We start from the raw sequence: 27,986 nt of genomic DNA, 5'->3' as shown, positions 1-27,986 counted from the left end.
AAAAAGAAAAAAATGATAACAAATATCAATATTAAATTCATACAAAAAATGGCTTATTTTAATCTATATATATAATTGCCTTATTCTGTCTGTCTGTCTGTCTGTCTGTCATGCTCCAAAATTGTGTCCTTCCGGTGACATTGTGTCCTTACGGTGACACAAAGCTGATTGGCCGCTGGGCTTGCCATGGCCCCGCCCCCCCACATGGATTGGCCGCTCGCTCAGGCTGCGCCCCCACACGGATTGGCCAGCCGCTCGCCCAGGCTCCGCCCCCCCCCACAGATTGGCCTCTCGCCCCGGCACCCTGCAGGCATTGGCAACTCGGCCACGCCACGCCACGCCCCCCTCACGCAATGCACGCTAGCTCTGGCGCCCCCCCCGCGCATTCCCCGAACTGACACGATCACGGCTCCCAGGTGAGTACTGTACTCCCGCCCCCCCAACGGGAGCCCACCACATCAGGGTACGCCGCCAACCCAGCCGACACTTACCCTCGCTTTGCTGGCCTTGCCGCCGTATGCTGGTGTGGGCTCCCGTGCGAGCGGGGGACGGGATACGTTGGTAACCATGCTAGCATAGTTACCAGCACATCAAGGTCCTGCAGCGGCGGAAGATCCACACGCACATACATAACAGCACATACACACACATCAGATCACACTCACTCTCACAAACACCTCACACACACATCGCATCCACACACTCACAACATCCTGGGATATCGCTTGCTTCTCGGCCTCGATACTGTGCTGTTGTGACCTTCCAGGACCTGCCGGAGGATCACATGGCCAGAAGCATGTGGTATCTCCGGATGTTGTGAGTATGAGCGCGTATGTGCAATATCGTCAATGTGTGTGTGCGTGAGTGTATGCGATCGGGTGTGTGTGAGTGTATGCGATCGGGTGTGTGTGAGTGTATGCGATCGGGTGTGTGTGAGTGTATGCGATCGGGTGTGTGTGAGTGTATGCGATCGGGTGTGTGTGAGTGTATGCGATTGGGTGTGTGTGAGTGTATGCGATCGGGTGTGTGTGAGTGTATGCGATCGGGTGTGTGTCGGTGTGTGTGAGTGTATGCGATCGGATCTGTGAGTGTCGGCAGAGGAGCATGGCGTGCTGGAGGAGGCTGGGAGGAGAGAGGCTGATCCTGGGGAAGGCTGGGATGGGGAGGCTGATGCTGGGGACAGAGAGGCTGATGCTGGGATGAGAGAGGCTGATGCTGGGGACAGAGAGGCTGATGCTGGGGACAGAGAGGCTGATGCTGGGGACAGAGAGGCTGATGCTGGGGACAGAGAGGCTGATGCTGGGGACAGAGAGGCTGATGCTGGGATGAGAGAGGCTGATGCTGGGGACAGAGAGGCTGATGCTGGGGACAGAGAGGCTGATGCTGGGGACAGAGAGGCTGATGCTGGGGACAGAGAGGCTGATGCTGGGATGAAAGAGGCTGATCCTGGGGAAGGCTGGGATGGAGAGGCTGATGCTGATGCTGGGGCTAGAGAGGCTGATGCTGGGATGAGAGAGGCTGATGCTGGGGACAGAGAGGCTGATGCTGGGGACAGAGAGGCTGATGCTGGGGACAGAGGCTGATGCTGGGGACAGAGAGGCTGATGCTGGGGACAGAGAGGCTGATGCTGGGGACAGAGAGGCTGATTCTGAGGACAGAGAGGCTGATGCTGGGGACAGAGAGGCTGATGCTGGGGACAGAGAGGCTGATGCTGGGGACAGAGAGGCTGATGCTGGGGACAGAGAGGCTGATGCTGCGGGCAGAGAGGCTGATGCTGCGGGTAGAGAGGCTGATGCTGGCGCAGCATGGCGGATGGAGCACGTTTGGGAGTGCGCAGCATGGCGGATGGAGCACGTTTGGGAGTGCGCAGCATGGCGGATGGAGCACGTTTGGGAGTGCGCAGCATGGCGGATGGAGCACGTTTGGAAGTGCGCAGCATGGCGGATGGAGCACGTTTGGGAGTGCGCAGCATGGCGGATGGATCACGTTTGGGAGTGCGCAGCATGGCGGATGGAGCACGTTTGGGAGTGCGCAGCATGGCGGATGGAGCACGTTTGGGAGTGCGCAGCATGGCGGATGGAGCATGTTTGGGAGTGCGCAGCATGGCGGATGGAGCACGTTTGGGAGTGCGCAGCATGGCGGATGGAGCACGTTTGGGAGTGCGCAGCATGGCGGATGGACCACGTTTGGGAGTGCGCAGGATGGGAGATGGAGCACGATGGGGGGTGCGCAGCATAGGGGATGGAGCACGTTTGGGAGTGCGCAGCATGGCGGATGGAGCACGTTTGGGAGTGCGCAGCATGGGGGATGCAGCACGATGGGGAGTGCGGAGTATGGCGGATGGAGCACGTTTGGGAGTGCGCAGCATGGCGGATGGACCACGTTTGGGAGTGCGCAGCATGGCGGATGCAGCACGTTTGGGAGTGCGCAGCATGGGAGATGGAGCACGATGGGGGGTGCGCAGCATAGGGGATGGAGCACGATGGGAAGTGCGCTGCATGGGGGATGGAGCACGATGGGGAGTGCGGAGTATGGCGGATGGAGCACGTTTGGGAGTGCGCAGCATGGCGGATGGAGCACGTTTGGGAGTGCGCAGCATGGGGGATGGAGCACGATGGGGAGTGCGCTGCATGGCGGATGGAGCACGATCGGGAGTGCGGAGTATGGCACATGGAGCACGTTTGGGAGTGCGCAGCATGGCGGATGGAGCACGTTTGGGAGTGCGCAGCATGGCGGATGGAGCACGTTTGGGAGTGCGCAGCATGGCGGATGGAGCACGTTTGGAAGTGCGCAGCATGGCGGATGGAGCACGTTTGGGAGTGCGCAGCATGGCGGATGGATCACGTTTGGGAGTGCGCAGCATGGCGGATGGAGCACGTTTGGGAGTGCGCAGCATGGCGGATGGAGCACGTTTGGGAGTGCGCAGCATGGCGGATGGAGCATGTTTGGGAGTGCGCAGCATGGCGGATGGAGCACGTTTGGGAGTGCGCAGCATGGCGGATGGAGCACGTTTGGGAGTGCGCAGCATGGCGGATGGACCACGTTTGGGAGTGCGCAGGATGGGAGATGGAGCACGATGGGGGGTGCGCAGCATAGGGGATGGAGCACGTTTGGGAGTGCGCAGCATGGCGGATGGAGCACGTTTGGGAGTGCGCAGCATGGGGGATGCAGCACGATGGGGAGTGCGGAGTATGGCGGATGGAGCACGTTTGGGAGTGCGCAGCATGGCGGATGGACCACGTTTGGGAGTGCGCAGCATGGCGGATGCAGCACGTTTGGGAGTGTGCAGCATGGGAGATGGAGCACGATGGGGGGTGCGCAGCATAGGGGATGGAGCACGATGGGGAGTGCGCTGCATGGGGGATGGAGCACGATGGGGAGTGCGGAGTATGGCGGATGGAGCACGTTTGGGAGTGCGCAGCATGGCGGATGGAGCACGTTTGGGAGTGCGCAGCATGGCGGATGGAGCACGTTTGGGAGTGCGCAGCATGGGGGATGGAGCACGATGGGGAGTGCGCTGCATGGCGGATGGAGCACGATCGGGAGTGCGGAGTATGGCACATGGAGCACGTTTGGGAGTGCGCAGCATGGCGGATGGAGCACGTTTGGGAGTGCGCAGCATGGCGGATGGAGCACGTTTGGGAGTGCGCAGCATGGGGGATGGAGCACGATGGGGAGTGCGCAGCATGGCGGATGGAGCACGTTTGGGAGTGCGCAGCATGGGGGATGGAGCACGATGGGGAGTGCGCTGCATGGGGGATGGAGCACGATGGGGAGTGCGCTGCATAGGGGATGGAGCACGTTTGGGAGTGCGCTGCATGGGGGATGGAGCACGATGGGAAGTGCACACCTCCCCCCAACACACACACACACGCGCGCGCACTGCACAACACACCACACACACACACTGGGAACCACAAACAACTGCCCTACACAGACACCCACACACACAGACAACGCTGCACACACAAATATACGCACATACCGCACAACACACACATTGCACAAAACATACCTCCCCCCAAAACACACCACACACACACAAACCGCGCAACACACACACAACGCTACAGACACACAGCGCTCCACAAACAACGCAACACACAAACAACACCGCTCTCACCCCCCATCACACCCAGACAACACCCAGAACATGTACAGCGCCCTACACAAACACTTGGTAACTACACACAACAACATCTATATATATATATATATATATATATATAACAAAAATCATACATGAACTACACAATACGTAAATTCTAGAATACCCGATGCGTAGAATCGGGCCACCTTCTAGTAAAATCATAAGTTTGTGCTAATATTTATGCATAAAATTACATTTATTTATTGATTTTCAAGCATTTAATTGTCGGACTACTGTATGTGTGTGTGTGTAAAAGGACATATCATGCTATTAATATTTTGTCAAAAACGCATGCATTTAATTGGTCAAAAAAGAATGTTTTCTGCATCAAAAAAGCATGTAAAACGCTAGAATTTTGAAGTAGATTGCGTTTTGTAACTTCTCATTGACTTCAATGTTAGCAAAACGCAGCCAAAATGGCAAAAACAATTACATGCTGCTTCTTTAAATGCTGAGTTTTTGCCAAATTTTCTGCAACTAAAGCGCTGCGTTTTTAACTGCATGATGCGGACAAGAAATCCCAATTTCCCATAGACTTTGCTTGAAAAACAAAACGCATGCATTTTGGCATTAAAACGCCGCAGTTCAAAACGCTGCGGAAACGCATGAAAAAACGCTAAGTGCGCACACAGCCTTACAAGGGGTCCCGAACCCCCATCTTATGGCCACTGTCAACGCACAGGGGGCTGTGCATGCGCCGCTCTCTCCATTAATTTTTGCGGGAGTTCCGGAGACAGCTAAGAATTTGTGTTGGATTCTAACGGAAACATAACAATTGTGCCAGAGATTTTTGTTGTTTTTACAATCATTGTGTCCTATATGTATTTTATGTTATTTCTTTTGTTTTCTTACATGTTTTTTTCTTTTACATACAGGTGAATTCACCTTCAGTATCCAATGTGCTTATTCTGGAATGAAAGAGAAAAGGACTGTCTAGAAAAAAATAAAAGGGAAAGGATACTTGCTGCGAAACTGTAAAAAAATATATAAAAATGTGAAATTGGTTTGTGTTCGTCCATAAAATGCACAAAACTAAGAAAACGCCTCCGTGCATTCACTGTTGTAATATTTTCCGTGCTGCTCTCACCAATGATCGCAACGTTCTCTGCCCGACACCTCCGTACATAATGTTTGGCCGGGGTATGGTGTATTTATATAATGTGCCCTTGACACAGCTAGGACTGAGGGGGCGCACGCCGCCGCTGCCCAGTTCCCCTCCCCCCTGTATATATCTGATCCCCTGCAGCCCGATCCGGGCCTGCAATGTTCCGTGCACCTTCTTCCGCCCTCGTCATGATTGACAAAATGACTTTATTGTATATGTCTCCCAGAGTTTGGAGATACCTGATGTCTATTTTTAATATGAAATAACCTGTATTCAATAAAAATCATTTATTTATGTGTTTATTGTAGTTTTTTGTTCTTTTATGTTTATTAATTTTTAGCATTTTTTTTTCTATCTGGATTTTTACTTTAAAATGTATCTTTACTGTGAAGATGCACAGGCCTGTAGTCGGGCAGATCTAATAGGCCACCATGGAGTTATACAGGACAACTCTAGGGAGCTTTGTTGATTCCATGGATGACAGTATAAAACTAGGACACAATCTTGCGGCTGTCAGTGAGGAACTGTCGGTAAGGTTAGAAGGATGGAGTTCAGGAGCGGCAGGAATGAGGGAAGCAGCTTTATAAAGATCTAGCCTCCTCTAACCTTATGCCAAAAAACAGCAGCAATGGGTTCTTCTAAGCAGCTGCCTAGCACTCTGAAAATGAAAATGGTGGAGGCCCACAAAGCAGGAGAAGGCTAGAAGAAGATAGCAAAGTGTTTTCAAGTTGCCCTTTCCTTAGTTCAAAATGTAATTAACTAATGGCTACTACCAGGAACAGTGGAGGTCAAGATAAGGTCTGGATGACCAAGCAAAATTTCTATGAGAGCTGCTAGAGAGGCAAATCATAAACCTCTGCGTGACTGCAAAAGACCTTCAGGAAGATTTAGCAGACTCTGGAGTTGTGGTACATTGTTCTATTGTTCTATTGTTCAGAGGCACCTGCACAAATATGAACATGTTGTGCAGTCCTATTTTTGCATATGTGAGGCCGCATGGCACACTTTTAATAAAAATATTTTAGTGTTAGGACTGCCCCAAGAGATTTGCCATGACGTTGGCGGGGTGGCTCGAAAAATTGCAATTTTTTTGCCAAAAATCTAATTTTTTCAATAGTACAGCTTGGAATGTTGGTACTGTGCACACTTTGCAATACATAATATTTTGAGTAGAACCTGCACAAATATGGCCTTCATGGAAGAGTCATCAGAAAAAAACTTCTCTTGCATCCTCACCATAAAATATAGCGTCAGACGTCTGCAAAAGAACATCTAAACAAGCCTGATGCATTTCGGAAACAAGTCTTATAGACCAATGAGGTTAAAATAGAACTCTGACCACAATGATCAAAGGTACAGTGCTGGTCAGAAGTATTGGCACCCCTGCAATTCTGTCAGAGAATACTCAGTTTCTTCCTGAAAATGATTGCAATCACAAATTCTTTGGTATTATTATCTTCATTTAATTTGTCTTCAATGAAAAAATGAAAAAAAAAGTCAAAAAGCCAAATTGGATATAATTCCACACCAAACATAAAAAAGGGGGTGGACAAAAGTATTGGCACTGTTTGAATAATCCTGTGATGCTTCTGTAATTTGTGTAATAACAGCCCCTGTAACTTACCTGTGGCACCTAACAGGTGCTGGCAATAATAAATCACACTTGCAGCCGGTGACATGGATTAAAGTTGCCTCAGCCTCTGTCCTGTGTCCTTGTGTGACCACATTGAGCATGGAGAAAAGAAAGAAGACCAAAGAACTGTCTGAGGACTTGAGAATCCAAATTGTGAGGAAGCATGAGCAATCTCAAGGCTACAAGTCCATCTCCAAAGACCTGAAAGTTCCTGTGTCTACGGTGCGCAGTGTCATCCAGAAGTGTAAAGCCCATGGCACTGTGGCTAACCTCCCTAGATGTGGAAGGAAAAGAAAAACTGACGAGAGATTTCAACGCAAGATTGTGCGGATGGTGGATAAAGAACCTCGACTAACATCCAAACAAGTTCAAGCTGCCCTGCAGTCCGAGGGTACAACAGTGTCAACCCGTACTATCTGTCAGCGTCTGAATGAAAAGGGACTGTATGGTAGGATACCCAGGAAGACCCCACTTCTTACCCCGAGACATAAAAAAGCCAGGCTGGAGTTTGCCAAAACCTACCTGAGAGAGCCTAAAACGTTTTGGAAGAATGTTCTCTGGTCAGATGAGACAAAAGTAGAGCTTTTTGGGAAAAGCCATCAACATAGAGTTTACAGGGGAAAAAAAAAAAAGAGGCATTCAAAGAAAAGAACACGGTCCCTACAGTCAAACATGGCGGAGGTTCCCTGATGTTTTGGGGTTGCTTTGCTGCCTCTGGCACTGGACTGCTTGACCGTGTGCATGGCATTATAAAGTCTGAAGACTACCAACAAATTTTGCAGCATAATGTAGGGCCCAGTGGGAAAAAGCTGGGTCTCCCTCAGAGGTCATGGGTCTTCCAGCAGGACAATGACCCAAAAAACACTTCAAAAAGCACTAGAAAATGGTTTGAGAGAAAGCACTGGAGACTACTAAAGTGGCCAGCAATGAGTCCAGACCTGAACCCCATAGAAAACCTGTGGAGAGATCTCACAATGGCAGTTTGGAGAAGGCCCCTTCACATCTCAGGGACCTGGAGCAGTTTCCAAAGAATGGTCTAAAATTCCTGCAGAGCATTGTAAGAAACTCATTGATGGTCACCGGAAGCGGTTGTTTGCAGTTATTTTGGCTAAAGGTTGTGCAACCAAGTATTAGGATGAGGGTGCCAATACTTTTGTCTGGCCCATTTTTGGAGTTTTGTGTGAAATGATCAATGATTTGATTTTTGTTTCATTCTCTTTTGTGTTTTTTCATTGCAAGCAAAATAAATGAAGATAATACCAAAGAATTTGTGATTGCAAGCATTTTCAGGAAGAAACTGAGTATTAGCTGACAGAATTGAAAGGGTGCCAATACTTTTGGCCAGCACTGTACCTTTGATCATTGTGGTCAGAGTTCTATTTTAACCTCATTGGTCTATAAGACTTGTTTCCGAATGCATCAGGCTTGTTTAGATGTTCTTTTGCAGACTTCTGACGCTGAAGTTTATGGTGAGGACGCAGGAGAAGTTTTTTTCTGATGACTCTTCTATGAAGGCTATATTTGTGCAGGTTCTACTCAAAATATTATGTATTGCAAAGTGTGCACAGTACCAATCATTTTCAGGAAGAAACTGAGTATTATCTGACAGAATTGCAGGGGTGCCAATACTTTTGGCCAGCACTGTATGTGTGGAGAAAAAGGGGCACAGAATCACAGGAAAAGAATATCTCGCCAACCATTAAGCAGGGGGGTGAATCAATCATGCTTTGGGGTTGTGTTCCAGCCAATGGCACAGGGAACATTTCATGGATAGAGGGAAGAATGGATTCAAAGAAATGTCAACAAATTCTTGATGTAAACATAGCACCATCTGTAAAAAAAGAGGAGAAAAGAGGAGAGAAGAGGATGGCTTATTTAAATGGATAATGATCAAAAACACACGTCAAAATCCACAATAGACGACCTCAAAAGGTGCAAGCTGAAGGGATTACAATGGCCTTCACAGACCTCAAAAGAGCAGTGCATGCAAGACAAGCCAGAAATCTCACAGAACTGGAAGACAAGCCAGGAATCTCACAGAACTGGAAGACGTCTCCAAGGAAGAAAGGATAAAATCCTACAAACAGGACTTGAAAGACTCTTGGCTGCTACAAAAAGTGTTTACAAGCTGTGGCTCCTGTCTTGTTAAACCACTGTATGTTCTTGGCCATCGTCCTGCAGCTCAGTGTCAGGCTGGTGACAATCTCCTTATAGCCTCGGCCATCTTTATGTAGAGCAACAACTCCTTTTCTCAGATCCTCAGAGAATTCTTTGCCATGAGGAGCCGCCATGATCTTCCAGTGACCAGTATGAGAGAGTGTGTGGGAGAGAGAACACCGAATGTAACACCCCTGCCCCCATTCACACCTGAGACCTTGTAACACTAATGAGTCACATGACACCGGAGAGGGAAAATGGCTAATTGGGCACAATTTGGTCATTCTTCAATTAGGATTGTACTCACTTTTGTTGCCAGCGGTTTAGACATTAATGGCTGTGCTGAGTTATTTACACTCTTACACAAGCTGCACACTGACACTGCACATTGTATCAAGCGGTCAGATTTTCAGTGTTGTCCCATGAAAATATATAATAAAAAATTTCAAATAATATTGAGGGGTGTACTCATTTTTGTGATATGTATGTCCCCCATCCTGATGTTTTTGCCTCCCTTTATGCTGCAATTTTAAAATGCAAAAACCCCCACAAAAATGATTCTATTCACCTTCTTCCCTCCACTCCCCTGAAGCAAATTACTTTGGCATCGGCGGCCGCCTGTACTCCCGTGCCCGGTCACAGTAGCGACTTCTGTGACTGCAATCCAGAAAATCCCATTGTAAGATTTTTTTTAAATAATTTATTTGCATTTTATTGCATGAAATAAATACAGTCATATGAAAAAGTTTGGGCACCCCTATTAATGTTAACCTTTTTTCTTTATAACAATTTGGGTTTTTGCTATTTCAGTGTCATATATCTAATAACTGATGGACTGAGTAATATTTCTGGATTGAAATGAGGTTTATTGTACTAACAGAAATTGTGCAATCCGCATTTAAACAAAATTTGACCGGTGCAAAAGTATGGGCACCTCAACATAAAAGTGACATTAATATTTTGTAGATCCTCCTTTTGCAAAAATCCCAGCCTCTAGTGGCTTCCTGTAGCTTTTAATGAGTTCCTGGATCCTGGATGAAGGTAGATTTGACCATTCCTGTTTACAAAACAATTCCAGTTCAGGTAAGTTTGATGGTCGCCGAGCATGGACAGCCGCTTCACATCATCCCACAGATTTTCAATGATATTCAGGTCTGGGGACTGGGATGGCCATTCCAGAACATTGTAATTGTTCCTCTGCATGAATGCCTGAGTAGATTTGGAGCGGTGTTTTGGATCATTGTCTTGCTGAAATATCCATCCTCTGCGTAACTTCAACTTCGTCACTGATTCTTGCACATTATTGTCAAGAATCTGCTGATACTGAGTTGAATCCATGCGACCCTCAACTTTAACAAGATTCCCGGTGCCGGCATTGGCCACACAGCCCCAAAGCATGATGGAACCTCCACCAAATTTTACTGTGGGTAGCAAGTGCTTTTCTTGGAATGCCGTGTTTTTTTGCCTCCATGCATAACGCCTTTTTGTATGACCAAAGAACTCAATCTTTCTTTCATCGGTCCACAGGACCTTCTTCCAAAATGTAACTGGCTTGTCCAAATGTGCTTTTGCATACCTCAGGCGACTCTGTTTGTGGCGTGCTTGCAGAAACGGCTTCTTTCGCATCACTCTCCCATACAGCTTCTCCTTGTGCAACGTGCGCTGTATTGTTGACCGATGCACATTGACACCATCTGCAGCAAGATGATGTGTCGCGGGCGGGGAGGACGCCGCCACTGCGCTCTCGCTAACGCTCGGGTCTGGCGCTGCTGCGGCTGCTGCTGCTTGGTGGCTCGAGCGGTGGGCCGGATCCGGGGACTCGAGCGGTGCTCCTCGCCCGTGAGTAAAAAGGGTGGTTGGTTTGGGGGATTTAGTCCGTGACGCCACCCACGGGTCGTGGTGAAGATGGGCACCACCGCTGCTGGTGACGGGGATCCCGGGAGCGATGGTAGGGAGCAGCTGGCATGTTATTTTCCCCTTCCGTGGGTAGGGGTTGGTGGTCCCGGGGCCCGGTGATGTGACGGGGAGGCTGGGTTGGTGAGGTGCAGGGTTGCAGGGACAGCGCGGCGCAGTGCCGGATGGCATGGGTGTACTCACTCAGTAAGAGATGCACAAAGTCCTCGGTAAACCAAACGGCTGGATGGACGGGTCCCGCAGCCGGCTGCAGTGTCTCTCCCCGGACAGGTGATGGCCGCTGTCTTTCCCTGCACCTTGATGTACTTGATTGACTACTATGAATCCCCAACGGTAGTCCGCTCCCCGGTGTATGGATGCCGGAGGAGCCCGTTTGCCCGCAGGCGCTGGCCCTTGGGTCTCTAGCCTTAGGCGGTAGCTGTATACTCTCACGGTGTGGGCGGTTGCCTTCTATCGGGTCTTTGGCTGTTAGGAAACCCCTGGGGTTCCGGTCACACTCGGATTTGACTATTGTCGGCGGCTCCAAGCCTGGTCGGGGTCCGATGGCCATGCCTGTGTGTGCTGGCTTCACTTCGCTCCCTGGTCGGTACCGGCGGGCCGTCGCCCGACCCCGGTCCTACGGTTCCGCGTTGCTTCACCACTCCTGCAGACGGCCACCACCGTCTGCCAACCTTGTTCTCAGTGACTGAGCCCCAAACCCAGACACTCAAGTGCTCACTCCTCTCACTTCAAACTCCTAAACTACTCTGACACTTTTCCCGCCTCCAGGCCTGTGAACTCCTCGATGGGTGGGGCCAACCGCCTGGCTCCGCCCCACCTGGTGTGGATATCAGATCCTGGAGGGAGGCAACAAGGGTTTTGGGTTTAGTTGGTGTCACTGTCTAGTGGGGGTGGGGGTGTTTGAGTGTTATCTGTGACGACCTGGCTAGTCCAGGGCGCCACAGATGCTGCAGGTCTCTGGAGGTGGTCTGTGGATTGTTCTTGACTGTTCTCACCATTCTTCTTCTCTGCCTTTCTGATATTTTTCTTGGCCTGCCACTTCTGGGCTTAACAAGAACTGTGCCTGTGTTCTTCCATTTCCTTACTATGTTCCTCACAGTAGAAACTGACAGTTTAAATCTCTGAGACAACTTTTTGTACCTTCCCCTGAACAACTATGCTGAATAATCTTTGTTTTCAGATCATTTGAGAGTTGTTTTGAGGAGCCCATGATGCCACTCTTCATAGGAGATTCAAATAGGAGAACAACTTGCAAGTGGCCACCTTAAATACCTTTTCTCATGATTGGATACACCTGCCTATGAAGTGCAAAGCTCAATGAGGTTACAAAACCAATTTAGTGCTTTAGTAAGTCAGTAAAAAGGAGTTAGGAGTGTTCAACTCAAGAAATTGATAAGGGTGCCCATACTTTTGCACCGGTCAAATTTTGTTTAAATGCGGAATGCACATTTTCTGTTAGTACAATAAACCTCATTTCAATCCAGAAATATTACTCAGTCCATCAGTTATTAGATATATGAAACTGAAATAGCAAAAACCCAAATTGTTATAAAGAAAAAAGGTTAACATTAATAGGGGTGCCGAAACATTTTCATATGACTGTATTTGATCACCGACCAACCAGCAAGAATTCTGCTCTCACAAACCTGTTATTTTTCCTGTAGGAAGCTCCTACTCTGCACTTATTACCTGTATTAATTGCACCTTTTTGCACTTGTTATCCGTATAAAAGACACCTGTCCACACACTCAATCAATCACACTCCAACCTCTCCACCATGCCAAAAACCAAAGTGCTGTCAATGGATACTGTACCAGGAACAAAATGGTAGACCTGCACAAGGCTGGGATGGGCTACAAGACAATAGGCAAGCAGCTTGGTGAGAAGGCAACAACTGTTAGAATTATTAGAAAATGAAAGAAGCACAAGATAATAGTCAATGTTATTTGTTTTGGGGTTCCATTCAAAATCTCACCTCGTGGGGTAAGGATAACTCTGAGAAGGTCAGGAATCAGTGCAGAACTACACTGGAGGATGTGGTCAATGACCTAAAGAGAGCTGGGACAAAAGTCTCAGAGATTACCATTAATAACACACTAGGCAGCCATGATTTAAAATCCTGTAGGGTACACAAGGTCCCCCTGCTCACACCAGCACATGTCCAGGACCATTTGAAGTTCTCCAATGACTATCTGGATGATCCAGAGAAGGCATGGGAGAAGGTCATGTGGTCAGATGGGTCGTGGCTGGGTCTTCCAGGATGACAATGACCTGAAACACACAGCCAGGGCGACTAAGTAGCGGCTGTGTAAGAATCATTTCATAGTCCTGCAGTGGCCTTGCCGGTCTCCAGGCCTGAAACTAAAGGGGGCTTTACACGTTACGATATCGTTAATGTTTTATCGTCGGGGTCACGTCGTTAGTGACGCACATCCGGCGTCATTAATGATATTGCAGTGTGTGACACTTTTGTGTGACCTAAAATGATCGCAAAAGTGGCAAAAATTGTTTGCCGTGGAGAGGTCATCCTAAAACCAAAAATCGGTCACCTCTCATTAGCGATGTTGTTCCTCGTTCCTGCAGCAGCACACATCGCTGTGTGTGACAGCGCAGGAGTGACGAACATCTCCTTACCTGCCTTCACCGCCAATGCGGAAGGAAGGAGGTGGGCGGGATGTTTATGTCCCGCTCCTCTCCGCCCCTCCGCTTCTATTGGACGGTTGCCGTGTGACGTCACTGTGACACCGCATGACCCGCCCCCTTAGAAAGAAGGCGGATCGCCGGCCAGAGCGACGTCGCAGGGCAGGTAAGCCATGTGACGGCGATTTTGTGCGCGACAGGCAGTGATATGCCCATGTCACACAAACGATGGGGGCGGGTACGCACGATAGTGATATCAGTACCGACCTCGCCACCGTGTAAAGCCCACTTAAGAGATAATCTTTGGAGGGAGCTGAAACTCAATGCTGCCCAGCAACAGCCCCGAAACCTGAAAGATCTGGAGAAGATCTGTATGGAGGAGTGACCTGAAAGATATATGTCGCGGGCGGGGGGTGCGCTGCTCGACCGCGTTTGCGGCTCGGGTCCGGCTGCTGCTGCTGCTGCTCGGTGGCTCGAGCGGTAGGCCGGATCCGGGGACTCGAGCGGCGCTCCTCGCCCGTGAGTGAAAGGGATGGTTTGGTGGGGTTTGGGATGTCGGTTTGTGACGCCACCCACGGTGTGTGGTGAGGTTGGGGCACCACCGCAGCTCTGTACGGGGATCCCGGGAGCGATGACAGGGAGCAGCTGGGATGTTTCTGTCCCCTCCGTGGGTAGGGGGATTTTGGTAGTCCCGGGGCCCGGAGTTGTTGACTGTGAGGTGGATTGCGGGGCTTGGCCGGGTGCAGGGTCGCGGGGGCAGCGCAGTGCCAGACGGCACGGTGGTACTCACTCAGCCAGTAACGTACACGGAGTCTCTGGTAAAACAAACGGCTGGATGGATGGGACCCACAGGCGGCTGTGGTGTTTTTCCCCTGACCCCAGTTTGGTAGTCCTTTCCTGCACCTTCTTGTACGCTCCTCCTGTGCTCCAGTTTCCAGCTGGCTGCCCGGTTCGGTACCGGTGGGCCACCGCCCAACCACGGCTACTTACGGTTCCACCAAGACTGTTTTCCCGGCTCCCGCAGATGGCCACTACCGTCTGCCTGACTGCTACACGAGGGCCCTAGGCTCCAATCTAGGCCCCCGTCTGCTTCTGCCACTCTGCACACCTCCTCTGCCTTCCTCTGCCTGGACTTGTCTCTGTTGTTTCCTGCCTCAGACCAGCTAGACTCCTTGGTGGGCGTGTCCATCTGCCTGACTCCGCCCACCTGGTGTGTCAGTCTGAACCCGAGGGAGGAAATCAGGTCTCACTGGAGATGACTGCTGTGACCTGCTGGGGGTGGGTGTGTGTGTGTGTGTGTGTGTTGTTAACTGTGGCCCCTGGCTAGTCCAGGGCGCCACATTCCCCTTTGGTTAAATGCAGACCGTCCACGGGCTGCCCGTCCATCACCGGTTTTATTTTCACAACTGAAAAAGAAAATAAACAAGCATGTTCAGAAATCTTCCCTTACGGGAGGCATATCACTTCAACCGTTGCAACAACAATAAAACACTTTTAATAATAACAACGGAATGGGTCCTTCGGTCACCCACCGAAACAACCTGGCCCTGATGCTGCCACTAAGAAGTGGGCAGCACCCCTTGACCCCAGTCCAGGAACGGGCCCAGATTTGTTAACGGGACGGGTACTTCGCTGCCGTTGCGGCCGGGCGGACTGCCGTGCCGTCGTCATCTCCGTTGCGGCCGGGCGGACTGCCGGGGCCGTTGTCATCAGCGGTGCGGCCGGGATGGAAGCCGGGGCCGGTGGCAGGGTGGTGACAAAGGTAAGGCCTGGGGACCCCAGGTCTGGGCCCTCCCTCACAGACGCTGCGAGCTCCACTACCGGTGACAGGGGTAACGGGTCGGTCGGGGCGTTGGCCGCGGGCATGGGCACTGAGGTTTCAGCGGTGCCGGATGGACGGGACATCTCGTGCAGCGGTGCTCCAGGAACCAAATACTTGCAGAGTCCTGGCGTCCCTGCTTCTGTCGCGGGCGGAGGAGGGGACGCCGCACTCTCCCTCTGCTCGGGTCCGGCCGCTGCTGCTGCTGCGGCTGCCGCTGCTCGGTGGTGGCTCGAGCGGTGGGCCGGATCCCGGGGACTCGAGCAGCGCTCCTCGCCCGTGAGTGAAAAGGGGGGTTGATTGTGGAGACTCTCAGACTCTCCTTCTCCCGGATTGCACGGGCCACCAACTCCGCCTTCTTCCTTTCTCTCTCTTCAATTTCTGGGCCCAACGGTACCGGCTCCCTGTCCCAGTACCGGGCTGCTGCGAGCTCCAGCGCACGGGTCGGGCCCCGCAAGACCTTTTGGACGCTGCCCACTGCTGGGGATCTGGGCAGAAGGTCCCGCGGTGACTTGGCCCTGGGTGCCGCCTTGCAGCGACAACCCGGCGCAACCTCAGCCGAGGTGTGGGGGATGGGCACAGGGGCTTTCCGCTGCTGGGCCTTCTCCACGGAGCGGTCTATCAGCTCCGGCTCAGGGGATCTCTCGGGGGATGCCTCCGGTTCAGGCTTCAGGGCTTTCCACGGTAGCACCTCCGGTCGGCTACGGGCTCCGGCTGCAGGTCGGCCCGCCTGGGCGGGCATGCGGGGTATCGCTACCGGTTGCGGTGGTAGCGGGCCTAGTGACGGGGTCACGGCAGCCGGGACGGATAGCGAGGGAGGCAGCAGGGTGAGAGGGTTTAGACCGGGTCCCGCAGCCGCGATGACCGGCCCACTAAGGGCATCGGGGCGTGGGTTACTCACCCTCCTTTCCGCAGCTTCCTCCTCGCATCTCCGCACGGTCGCTATGACCTCCGTCATGTCGGTCTCCCACTCCTCCAAGAGGAGCTGCATCTTGACCTGCAGCCTCTGATAGAGCTGCGCGGTCCGGATCTCCACCCAGGCCGCTGTTCCAGGCGCGGGGGCTACGGTGCTTCGGGACGGCATAAACATCTTGCTGGCGGCCTCTCCCAGGAACAAGATGGACGCAGGGTCCTGGCGTCCCTGCTTTTATAGCCGCGCTCACATGCGACCAGCTGCCATTTCATCCCCCTTAGCCTCTTTCTGGCTCCTCCTCTATCGGGGCAAGGTTTCTGGCCTTCGCGCCTCCACTACTCGAGGAGACGCTGGAGCGGGAACTTTTCGCGCCAAAGATGGCGGCTTCTGAAATTTTTCGGCCAGACACCTCCGGCGGTAACAAGGCGCACTTCTACCAGGCGGCAGAGCGGTAAGATCCAGTTCGTGACGCCAAGTTGTCGCGGGCGGAGGAGGGGACGCTGCGCTCTCCCACTGCTCGGGTCCGACCGCTGCTGCTGCTGCGGCTGCCGCTGCTCGGTGGTGGCTCGAGCGATGGGCCGGATCCCGGGGACTCGAGCGGCGCTCCTCGTGAGTGAAAAGGGGGGTTGATTGTGGAGATTTATTGTCCGTGACGCCACCCACGGTTGTGGTGATTTTGGTGACACCACCGCTGCTCTGTATGGGGATCCCGGGAGCGGTGACAGGGAGCAGCTGAGTTGTTAGTTCTCCCCTCCGTGGGTAGGGGGTTGGTTGTCCCGGGGCCCGGTGATGGGGTAAGGATGGGTGATGGCAGGCGGGTTGCGGGGCCTGGTGGGGTGCAGGGTCGCGGGGGCAGCGCTGTGCCGCACGGCACGGTGGTTCTCACTCAGCCTGAGACAATGACACAGTTCTCGGTAAAACACACGGCTGGAAAGACGGGTTCCACGGACGGCTGCTGTTGCTTTTCCCCGGCCGGTTAACGGTGACTGTCCTTTCCCTGCACCTAGTCCTGCTGTTGGTTCCAATGGGTTCCCACCGGTAACCCGGTCCCCGGCTTGGATATGGGCCGGAGGAGCCCCTTTTTGCCCGCAGGCGCTGGCCCTGAGAAACTGATGCCTTGGCGGTGGCGGTGTCTCTCTCACTCGGTTGGACTGTTGCCTTCAATCGGGACTTAGTTGTTTGGAAACCCAGGAGGTCCCCTTCACTAGAGTTGAGCGCGGTTCTAGGTTCGAGGTTCTCCAGTTCGCGGCTCGAGTGATTTTGGGGGCTGTTCTAGATCGAACTAGAACTCGAGCTTTTTTGCTAAAGCTCGATAGTTCTAGAAACGTTCGAGAACGGTTCTAGCAGCAAAAAAACCAGCTAATTCCTAGCTGGCTTTCCGCTGTAATAGTGTAAGTCACTCTGTGACTCACACTATTATGAAATTTCAGTGTATAGTGTGCGGGAACAGCGCCTTCAGATCACTGCTGTTTGTATAATGTTGATCTCCATTTTTTTTTTTTTCCTTGTCTTCCTACGCGCGTGCGTGTAGTGGGGAGGGCCAGCATGTCAGCCAATCCCAGACACACACACAGCTAAGTGGACTTTTAGCCAGAGAAGCAACGGCATGTGTGATAGGATGTCCATGTCACATGTCCCTGCATTATAAAAACGGACATTTTCCTCCAGCACGCCATTATCTGCCTTCTGCGTCCTTGGTGTCAGTCATCACTGGCGCAGCTCCTATCGCCGATACTGCTGTATTACGCTCCATACACAGCGCTGGACAGCTTAGGGATAGCACTTTCTATCAGTCCTTTTAAGGGCTCATACCGGCAGGGTCAGAGCCATAGGTGACAGGTCCTGAAAACAGAGTTTAACAGCTACACAAGATGACAGCGTCTGTGTAGCTAAGGTCAGGGATTTCCTCGCTGCATTTCCCCATTAGGAGGGATAGAAAGGCAGGCTTCCTTTCCTCTACCCAGAGACCCACAACCCTGCCACTGTACCCTCCTGCCCTCTGCACACTCCAACTCATTGTTACTAAGCCATTATACTAGCAAACACTGAGTGAACTTAGTGGCATCCTAAACGTGGCTGTTGGATTTCTGTATAGTCCCACTAGTGCAAAGATATTTGCAGCACCTCTGCCTGCATTGCACACTCCAACTCATTGTTACTAAGCCATTATACTAGCAATTTATGCTGCCAGTTTAAGGGCCGTAGTTGCATTGTCAGGGATAATTATTGTTGTTTATTCTGCTGTTAATAAAGCTAGACCACCGCTGCAATCTACACCACCTCTCAATTTTTACTACCACATTTTAAGTGCACAATCTTGTCGCAATCAACATGAGTGGCAAAATGACAGATGCTGGTGGAAAGGGGAAGAGGCGTGTTGGAAAAGGAAAAAAAGTGTTTGTCCGTGGGGAAGGTGGCAAAGCTTCATTAACATCTGCTGAAGATAGACCATCTACCAGCAAAAGCAAGATGTCTACTACTTACTGTGGACAATCCGATGTGCTCCCTTTTTTACGGACACGAACAACAGGAAGAAAGGTAGATGATGGCCAAAAAAGGAAAATGCTTGAATGGATCTCAAGTGGTCCAACAAGTGCCCTCTCTGCCACCTCAACTACCGCATCCAAAAAACACCAGTCTTCTGAGTTGTCATCCCAATCACACTTGCTTTCTCCCAGCTCTGAAGTCTCCTTCCGCCCTGCACAGTATGGTGGAACTGAGATGACTGAGTCTGCAGAGCTGTTCAGTCACACTATAGCCTGGGAATCAGAGGTCTGCTCCCAAGCTACAGTGAGTACAGACCAGGAAATGGTCTGCAGTGATGACCAGAACCTTTGTGACTCTGATTCAGGCCGTGAGGACCAAGTTTCTGAGCATAATGTTGACCCTTTGTCACAAACTGCAACACCTGTTGTTATAGACAATGAGGAACATACTGATGACGATGAGACGCAGATACCAGATTGGGATGACAACTTAAATATTCGGTCAGGGCAAGAAGAGGCTCGGTCTGAGGGTGAGGGGAGTGCAAACACAACAATTGATGAGGAAGTTCTAGATCCCACCTACTGTCAACCCACAGTCAGGCCCTCGAGGAGGTCAACAGAGGTGGTGGAGGAGGATGCTACTGACGACGAAGTTACCTTGCGCCTTCCTGGAATGAGTCGGAGCACTGGTAGCACGTCTACAACTGCATCCTCAGCCACCACTCTGCCTCTGAGCACTAGTCGGGGTGGATCAGCATGAATAATCGTTTGGGAACCCTCCCCACACACACCTATTGCCAATCCACATCGTATATATAGCCTGGGTCTCAGCTTCCCATACACGGTAAGTTTTTTAACTGCATGAGAGGACACACACAAGCTAGGGACCCCAACGTAGAGAAATACTTTGGCGTAGTGTTGGGGCTCTATTGCATTGATCAATTCAGTAGCTAAATTTCTCTTTATTCATATGTTCATGGCAGTAATGCAGGTTCCATTTTTCACATTTCATTCTTACATATAGCTATTGGATTTTTCATGTCAGTATTCACACAGCAGTTTCTGCTATTCCATGTATTCCCCTTACATAGTCACTGGTGTGCATACCTTATCTCCCCATAGTGATGTTTTTTAGGTTTTTGCACCCAGTTCAGACATAGAATGGAGTTCCAAACGTTAAAGCTAAGAGGTTGACTTTATCCCTCTGTAAGTTCTTGGCTACCGAAATGCTGCCTTTCCGCCTGGTGGACACACAGGATTTTAGAGACCTTATGTCTGTCGCTGTGCCCCAGTACCAGATGCCCAGTCGCCACTACTTCTCTAAGAAAGGTGTGCCCGCGCTACACCAGCATGTCGCACACAACATCACCGCTTCCTTGAGAAACTCTGTGTGTGAACGGGTGCATTTTACCACCGATACTTGGACCAGTAAGCATGGACAGGGATGTTACATGTCGCTGACTGGGCACTGGTTAACTATGGTGATAGATGGTGAAGGGTCTGCTGCACAAGTCTTGCCGTCCCCACGACTTGTGTGTCAATCCTCTGTGTGTCCAAGTTCCGCCACTGCTTCTGCCTCCTCCACCTCATCTGGGTCCTCCACCTCCGCCCCAAGCCTGCCTGGTCAGGCCACTAGCGTTCTCACTGCGCAGAAGGAATCACGCACCCCTCATTACTATGCTGGCAGCAGAGCGCAACGTCATCAGGCGGTCTTTAGCTTGACATGTCTTGGGAATAAGAGTCACACAGCTGAGGAGTTGTGGTCAGCTCTGCGGTCCGAGTTTAATAAATGGTTGTCTCCACTCAACCTGCAGCCTGGTAAGGCCGTGTGCGACAATGCTGCAAACCTGGGTGCGGCCCTTCGCCTGGGCAAGGTGACACACGTACCTTGTATGGCTCACGTGTTGAACCTTGTTGTCCAGCAATTTTTAACACACTATCCCGGCCTAGATGGCCTTCTGACCAGGGCAAGAAAACTGTCTGCTCACTTCCGCCGTTCAAGCGCCGCAGCTGAGCGACTTGCATCGCTCCAGAAGTCTTTCGGCCTGCCGGTTCATCGCCTGAAATGCGATGTGGCGACACGCTGGAATTCAACTCTCCACATGTTACAGCGACTGTGGCAGCACCGCCGTGCCCTGGTGCAATACGTCATGACGTATAGCCTGGGCCAACGAGATGCAGAGGTGGGGCAGATCACCCTGATGGAGTGGTCTCAGATCAAGGACCTATGCACCCTTCTGCACAGTTTCGACATGGCGACGAATATGTTTAGCGCTGACAATGCCATTATCAGCATGACAATTCCAGTCATTTACATGCTGGAGCACACGCTAAACACTATTCGGAGTCAGGGGGTGAGACAACAGGAAGGGGAGGAACTACAGGAGGATTCATATGCGCAAGGGACAACAACATCTCCAAGGTCCAGACGTTCATCATCACCAACGCGGCAGGCATGGGACCATGGGTGACAGGGATCAACAAGGGCGTATGGTAGCAGGCGAAATGTTGAGGAAGGTGCAGGAGAACATGAAGAAATGGAGGACGAACTGTCCATGGACATGGAAGACTCAGCGGATGAGGGAGACCTTGGTCACATTTCAGTTGAAAGAGGTTGGGGGGAGATGTCAGAGGAAGAAAGAACGGGTAGCACCTCTATGCCACAAACACAGCGTGGACTTGGTCCGCATGGCTGCACAAGACACATGAGCGCCTTCTTGCTGCACTACCTCCAACATGACCCTCGTATTGTCAAAATTAGAAGTGATGATGACTACTGGATTGCCACAATATTAGATCCCCGGTACAAGTCCAAATTTTGTGACATAATTCCAGCCATAGAAAGGGACGCACGTATGCAGGAGTATCAGCAGAAGCTGTTACTCGATCTTAGCTCGGCTTTTCCACCAAACAACCGTGCAGGTGCAGGGAGTGAATCTCCCAGTTGTAACTTGCCAAACATGGGACGGTCTCGTCATCTTCAACAGTCTACCCGTACCAGTAGGACCGTATCTGGTGCTGGTAACAGCAATTTTATGGAATCTTTTCATAATTTTTTTAGACCATCCTTTGCAAGGCCACCAGAGACAACAAGTCTGACATAGTCAACGGCTGGAGAGGATGATACAGGAGTATCTACAAATGAACATCGATGCCATGACTTTGCAAATGGAGCCTTGCTCATTTTGGGCTTCAAATCTAGAGAAATGGCCAGAGCTCTCTGTGTCTCCCTGGGCAAGCCAGGGGACACAGGTCACAACACCACCACACCCCACACTCCAGGTAGGCACACCTGCTAACCAGAAATCCTTGTTGCCTTGCTCCAGGAGTCTGTTGATGCACACCAGGGGGTGGGCCAGGCGGTTGGCTCCGCCCATCGAGGAGCTCACAACTCTGGAGGCAGGAAGTAACCAGGCAGATAGCTCAGGGGAGAGCTTGAGAGAGGAGAACTGTCAGGGAGGAGGAAGTGAAAGGAATAGCCCAGGCAGGGGCTAGAGTAAACAACCAAGAAGTGAAAGTGGAGGAAAGAAAAGGAGTAAAGGAGGAAAGCAAGAAGTGGTGACAGCGCAGAGAGTGTGCAAAGCCTGAGAGCCCAGCTGTGTGTAGGGCTAGAACAGCAAGGTCAGCGACGGCGGTGACTGTTTGGAGGGGGACCGTTTGGAAGTTCCTGGAAGGACCCCCGTTGGCTGTGTGCCCGGTGGTCTGGAGCAGTGTTCCGAAGGACAGTCAGCACCAGGGCAGGGGCCTCTCGGACCCCGGCAAGGCTAGGAGTCACCAGATTTGCCAAATCCGTCAGTGACGGGGACGCAGATCCCCCAGCAACCAAGTCCCGATTGACGGCAACAGCCCGACCATTACCGGGGAGACACCGCCACCGCCAAGGCACAAGTTTCCCCAGGGCCAGCGCCTGCGGGCAAAGTGTAGAGCTCCTCCGGCCCAGATTGCAGTCGGGGAGCGGGTAACCGAAGGGAATCCACCGCTACCATCAGACAACATAGGTGCAAGGAAGAGAAACGTCACCGTTACCTACCGGGAGTGCAGGTGCAGCCGTCTGTGGGACCGTCCTACCAGCCGTTGGTTTACTGTACAAACTGTGTCCGTGTGTCAGGCTGAGTGAGTACCATAGTGCCGCAAGGCACAGCGCTGCCCCCGCGCCCCCTGCGCCCCTCCAGGCCCTACACTTCACATCTCATCACCGGGCCCCGGGATCACCAACCCCTACCCACGGAGGGGCAACACAACACCTGGCTGCTCCGCATCACCATCCCCGGGACCCCCACACTGAGCAGCGGTGGTGCAATCACCACAACCGTGGGTGGCGTCACGAACTATAACAATCCCCACACCCAACAAACACCCCCTTTCACTCACGGGCGAGGAGTGTCGCTCGAGACACCCCGGGATCCGGCCCACGGCTCGAGCCACCAGGAGCAACTGCCGGACCCGAGCAGAAGGGGTGAGCGCGGTGTGCTGACACCCTCCTCCCCGCCCGCGACATCTCCACTTACGCCTTGGAGATTTTGTCGTGTCCAGCTGCCAGCGTTGTCTCTGAACGTGTCTTCAGTGCTGCTGGGTGTGTGCTGACAGATAAGCGCACGCGTCTGTCCAGTGACAATGTGGACAGACTGACGTTCATCAAAATGAACAAGTCATGGATCCAGAAGGAATTTTCTACCCCTGTGTCATCCTGGGGAGAGGAAATGCTTGTGGATTTGGAATGTGCTTGATGCAAATCAAAACATCTTGTTTGCAACTAGGGCACAAGTGCTGCCACTGAAGGGGTGGGTGTGTGTGGGGCCCCAATTTTTTTAAAAAAGGGAGACTCCGCTTGGAGTCACCTTGCGGTGTTTTTTAAAATGATCCAAGATGAACAGAGCAGGGATCAGGAAAGACTTTGCTACCTACCCCGGAGTCATCCTGGGGACGGTTAAGTATGGCGTATTTTTGAATGTGCTTGATGCAAATCTAGCTGTGAAGTGTACAACTGGGGCACAAGTGCTGCCACTGAAGGGGTGGGTGTGTGTGTGGCCCAATTTTTGGAAAAAATTGAGAACTCCGCTTGGAGTCACCTTGCGGTGTTTTACATGATTTTAGAAGGGCGTGCCATGCCTATATCTGTGTCTCCTCCTCTTTTTACTTGTCCAGCTCTTTTGTTTTCGCATAAGTATATGTCCTTGTCACTTCCCCATGTGTTTGTGTTGTGTTGTGAGTTGTTTGTCACCTTTTGGACACCTTTGAGGGTGTTTTCTAGGTGATTTTCTGTGTTTGTGATTGCCTGCCATTGTTTCCTATGTGGTTCGAGTTCGGTTCGTTGAACGTTCGACGAACCGAACTCGACCAGGACCTCCGTTCGGCGAACCGAACTCGAGCCGAACCACGGCCGGTTCGCTCATCTCTACCCTTCACTGACGAATTCGGCAAATTCACGGCGACTCCAAGCCTTGCCGGGGTCCGAAAAGCCCCTGCCAATGGTGCTGGCTTCTCCTTGTGTACTGGTCCGGTACCGCCGGGCCACCGCCCGTCCACGGTCCTTTACGGCAACTCCGATAGGCCACTCCTGCAGACGGTCACCGCCGTCTGCCAACCTTGCTGTCTCGCCCGGGGCACACACCCGGATGCAGTCAGATTGTTGCTCCTGTACCACACTTTTCCTTCCTCTCACTTTCACTGTCAAAACTCATCTCTTCACTCTTTCACTTCCCTAGCTTAACTGACTTCTTTTCCCGCCTCCAGGACTGTGAACTCCTCGGTGGGCGGGACCAACCGCCTGGCCCACCCCCTGGTGTGGGACATCAGCCCCTGGAGGAAGGCAACAAGGGTTTTGTGTCTGGCTCAGATGTACCTAACCGGGGTGTAGGGTGTGGTGGTGTAATTACCTGTGACCCCTGGCTTGTCCAGGGCGTCACACTTCCACAGCAGCGGTTCACATGCGGCCGGAGGCCATCCGTGCCCCCTTGGTTTCTTTCCGGCACCTCCTCTTCAGGGGCGGAGCTTCGGCTTTCGCGCCTCCACTGCTCGGGAAGACGCTCGAGCGGGGAACTTTTCGCGCCCAAGATGGCGGCTTCTGAAAATTTTCGGCCGGACACCTCCGGCGGGACACAAGGCGCACCTCTACTAGGCGGTAGAATGGTAAGATCCTGTTCGTGACGCCAAGTTGTCGCGGACAGGGGGTGCGCTGCTCGACCGCGCTTGCAGCTCGGGTCCGGCTGCTGCTGCTCGGTGGCTCGAGCGGTGGGCCGGATCCGGGGACTCGAGCGGCGCTCCTCGCCCATGAGTGAAAGGGATGGTTTGGTGGGGTTTGGGATGTTGGTTTGTGACGCCACCCACGGTGTGTGGTGAGGTTGGGGCACCACCGCTGCTCTTTACGGGGATCCCGGGAGCGATGACAGGGAGCAGCTGGGATGTTTCTCTCCCCTCCGTGGGTAGGGGGATATTTTGGTAGTCCCGGGGCCCGGAATTGTTGACTGTGAGGTGGATTGTGGGGCTTGGCCGGGTGAAGGGTCGCGGGGGCAGAGCAGTACCAGACGGCACGGTGGTACTCACTCAGCCAGTAACGTACACGGAGTCTCTGGTAAAACAAACGGCTGGATGGACGGGTCCCACAGGCGGCTGCGGTGTTTTTCCCCTGACCCCAGTTTGGTAGTGTAAGTCCTTTCCTGCACCTTCTTGTACGCTCCTCCTGTGCTCCGGTTTCCAGCTGGCTCCCCGGTTCGGTACCAGTGGGCCACCGCCCAACCCCGGCTACCTACGGTTCCACCAAGACTGTCTTCCCGGCTCCCGCAGATGGCCACTACCGTCTGCCTGACTGCTACAACGAGGGCCCTAGGCTCCAACCTAGGCCCCCGTCTGCTTCTGCCACTCTGCACACCTCCTCTCCCTTCCTCTGCCTGGACTTGTCTCTGTTGTTTCCTGCCTCAGACCAGCTAGACTCCTCGGTGGGCGTATCCATCTACCTGACTCCGCCTACCTGGTGTGTCTGTCTGAACCCGAGGGAGGAAATCAGGTCTCACTGGAGATGACTGCTGTGACCTGCTGGGGGTGGGGGTGTGTGTGTGTTGTTACCTGTGGCCCCTGGCTAGTCCAGGGCGCCACATATAGAGAAGATCAGTATGGAGGAGTGACCTAAAAGATCTGGAGAAGATCAGTATGGAGGAGTGACCTGAAAGATGTGGAGAAGACCTGTATGGAGGAGTGACCTGAAAGATGTGGAGAAGATCAGTATGGAGGAGTGACCTGAAAGAGCTGGAGAAGATCTGTATGGAGGAAGGATCTGAAAGATCTGGAGAAGATCTGTATGGAGGAAGGATCTGAAAGATGTGGAGAAGATCTCTATGGAGGAGTAAGGAGCACTTTGCACACTACGACATCGCAAGCCGATGCGGCGTCACTTTCAATTTGACCCCACCGACATCGCACCTGCGATGTTGTAGTGTGCAAAGTGCCCCTAACCTTAAAGATCTGGAGAATATCTGTATGGAGGAGTGACCTGAAAGATCTGGAGAAGATCTGCATGGAGGAGTGACCTGAAAGACCTGGAGAAGATCTGTATGGAGAAGTGACCTGAAAGATCTGGAGAAGATCTGTATGGAGGAGTGATCTGAAAGATCTGGAGAAGATCTGTATGGAGGAGTGATCTGAAAGATCTGGAGAAGATCTGTATGGAGAAGTGACCTGAAAGATCTGGAGAAGATCTGTATGGAGGCGTGACCTGAAAGATCTGGAGAAGATCTGTATGGAGGAGTGACCTGAAAGAGCTGGAGAAGATCTGTATGGAGAAAGGATCTGAAAGATCTGGAGAAGATCTGTATGGAGGAAGGATCTGAAAGATGTGGAGAAGATCTCTATGGAGGAGTAAGGGGCACTTTGCACACTACGACATCGCAAGCCGATGCTGCGATGCCGTGCGCGATAGTCCCCGCCCCCGTCGCAGCTGCGATATCATGGTGATAGCTGCCGTAGCGAACATTGTCGCTACGCTAGCTTCACATGCACTCACCTGCCCTACGACGTCGCTCTGGCCGGCGAACCGCCTCCTTATTAAGGGGGCGGGTCGTGCGGCGTCATAGCAACTTCACACGGCAGGCGGCCAATAGAAGCGGAGGGGCGGAGATGAGCGGGGCGTAAACATCCCGCCCACCTCCTTTCTTCCGCATAGCCGGCGTGAGCAGCAGGACGCAGGTAGCAGATGTTCCTCGCTCCTGCGGCTTCACACACAGCGATGTGTGCTGCCGCAGGAACGAGGAACAACATCGTAACATCGGTATTTCCCAATTCATGGAAATGACCGAGGCTACACCAATGATACGATTACGACGCTTTTACGCTCGTTAATCGTATCATAAAGGATTTGCACACTACGATATCGCCTGCGACGCCAGATGTGCGTCACTTTCAATTTGACCCCACCGACATCGCACCTGCGATGTTGTAGTGTGCAAAGTGCCCCTGTGACGCCCTGGGCAAGCCAGGGGTCACAGGTCATCACACCACCACACCCTACACCCCAGTTAGGCACATACAGCTAACCCAAAAATCCTTGCTGCCTTCCTCCAGGGGCTGATGTTCACACCAGGGGGTGGGCCAGGCGGTTGGCTCCGCCCACCGAGGAGTTCACAGCCCTGGAGGCGGGAAGAACCAGGCAGTTCAGCTCAGGGAGAGCTTGAGTGAGGAGTAAACAAGGAGTTCAGCTAGGAAAGTGAAGTGGTAAAGGAGGGAAGTAAGAGGAGCTGAAGTAAAGTGAAAGGTGACAGAAGTAAAGCCTGAAGCGAGTCCGGCTGTGTGTCCGGACAGTGACAGCAAGGTCAGCAGACGGCGGTGATTGTCTGGAGGGGTGACTGCTCGGAGGTTGCTGGAAGGACCGCGGACGGGTAGTGGCCCGGCGGTCTGGAGCAGTATACGAAGGACAGTCAGCACCAGGGCCGGGGCCTCTCGGACCCCGGCAAGGCTAGGAGTCGCCATAATTTGCCAAATCCGTCAGTGAAGGGGACGTCTGTCTCCAAACAACCGAGTCCCGATTCAAGGCAACAGTCCAACCATTAAGGAGGAACACCGCCACCGCCAGGGCACCAGTTCCTCGGGGCCAGCGCCTGCGGGCAAAGTAGGGCTCCTCCGGCCCATATCCAAGCTGGGGAGCGGGTTACCGGTGGGAACCCATCGCTACCAACACAGG

At 52.4% G+C, this 27,986-nt stretch overlaps 1 protein-coding gene across 2 annotated transcripts in view; it reads left to right on the top strand.

The window, feature by feature from the left end:
- The window catches only part of SLC9A3 (solute carrier family 9 member A3), a 147,489-nt gene extending 141,968 nt beyond the window's left edge, over window positions 1–5,521 (top strand). For both annotated transcript variants that reach the window (XM_075334721.1, XM_075334722.1), the window contains exon 17: window positions 5,026–5,521. In XM_075334721.1, coding sequence (XP_075190836.1) covers window positions 5,026–5,029 — 4 coding nt within the window. In that variant the 3' untranslated portion in view covers window positions 5,030–5,521. The remainder of the gene's footprint in view (window positions 1–5,025) is intronic.
- Window positions 5,522–27,986: the final 22,465 nt, after the last annotated feature.

This window comes from Anomaloglossus baeobatrachus, chromosome 2 (genome assembly GCF_048569485.1).
Source record: "Anomaloglossus baeobatrachus isolate aAnoBae1 chromosome 2, aAnoBae1.hap1, whole genome shotgun sequence".
Taxonomy (NCBI): Eukaryota; Metazoa; Chordata; class Amphibia; order Anura; family Aromobatidae; genus Anomaloglossus; species Anomaloglossus baeobatrachus.
The sequence above is the reverse complement of the archived record's forward strand: the minus strand, read 5'-3'. Positions and strand labels throughout refer to the sequence as shown.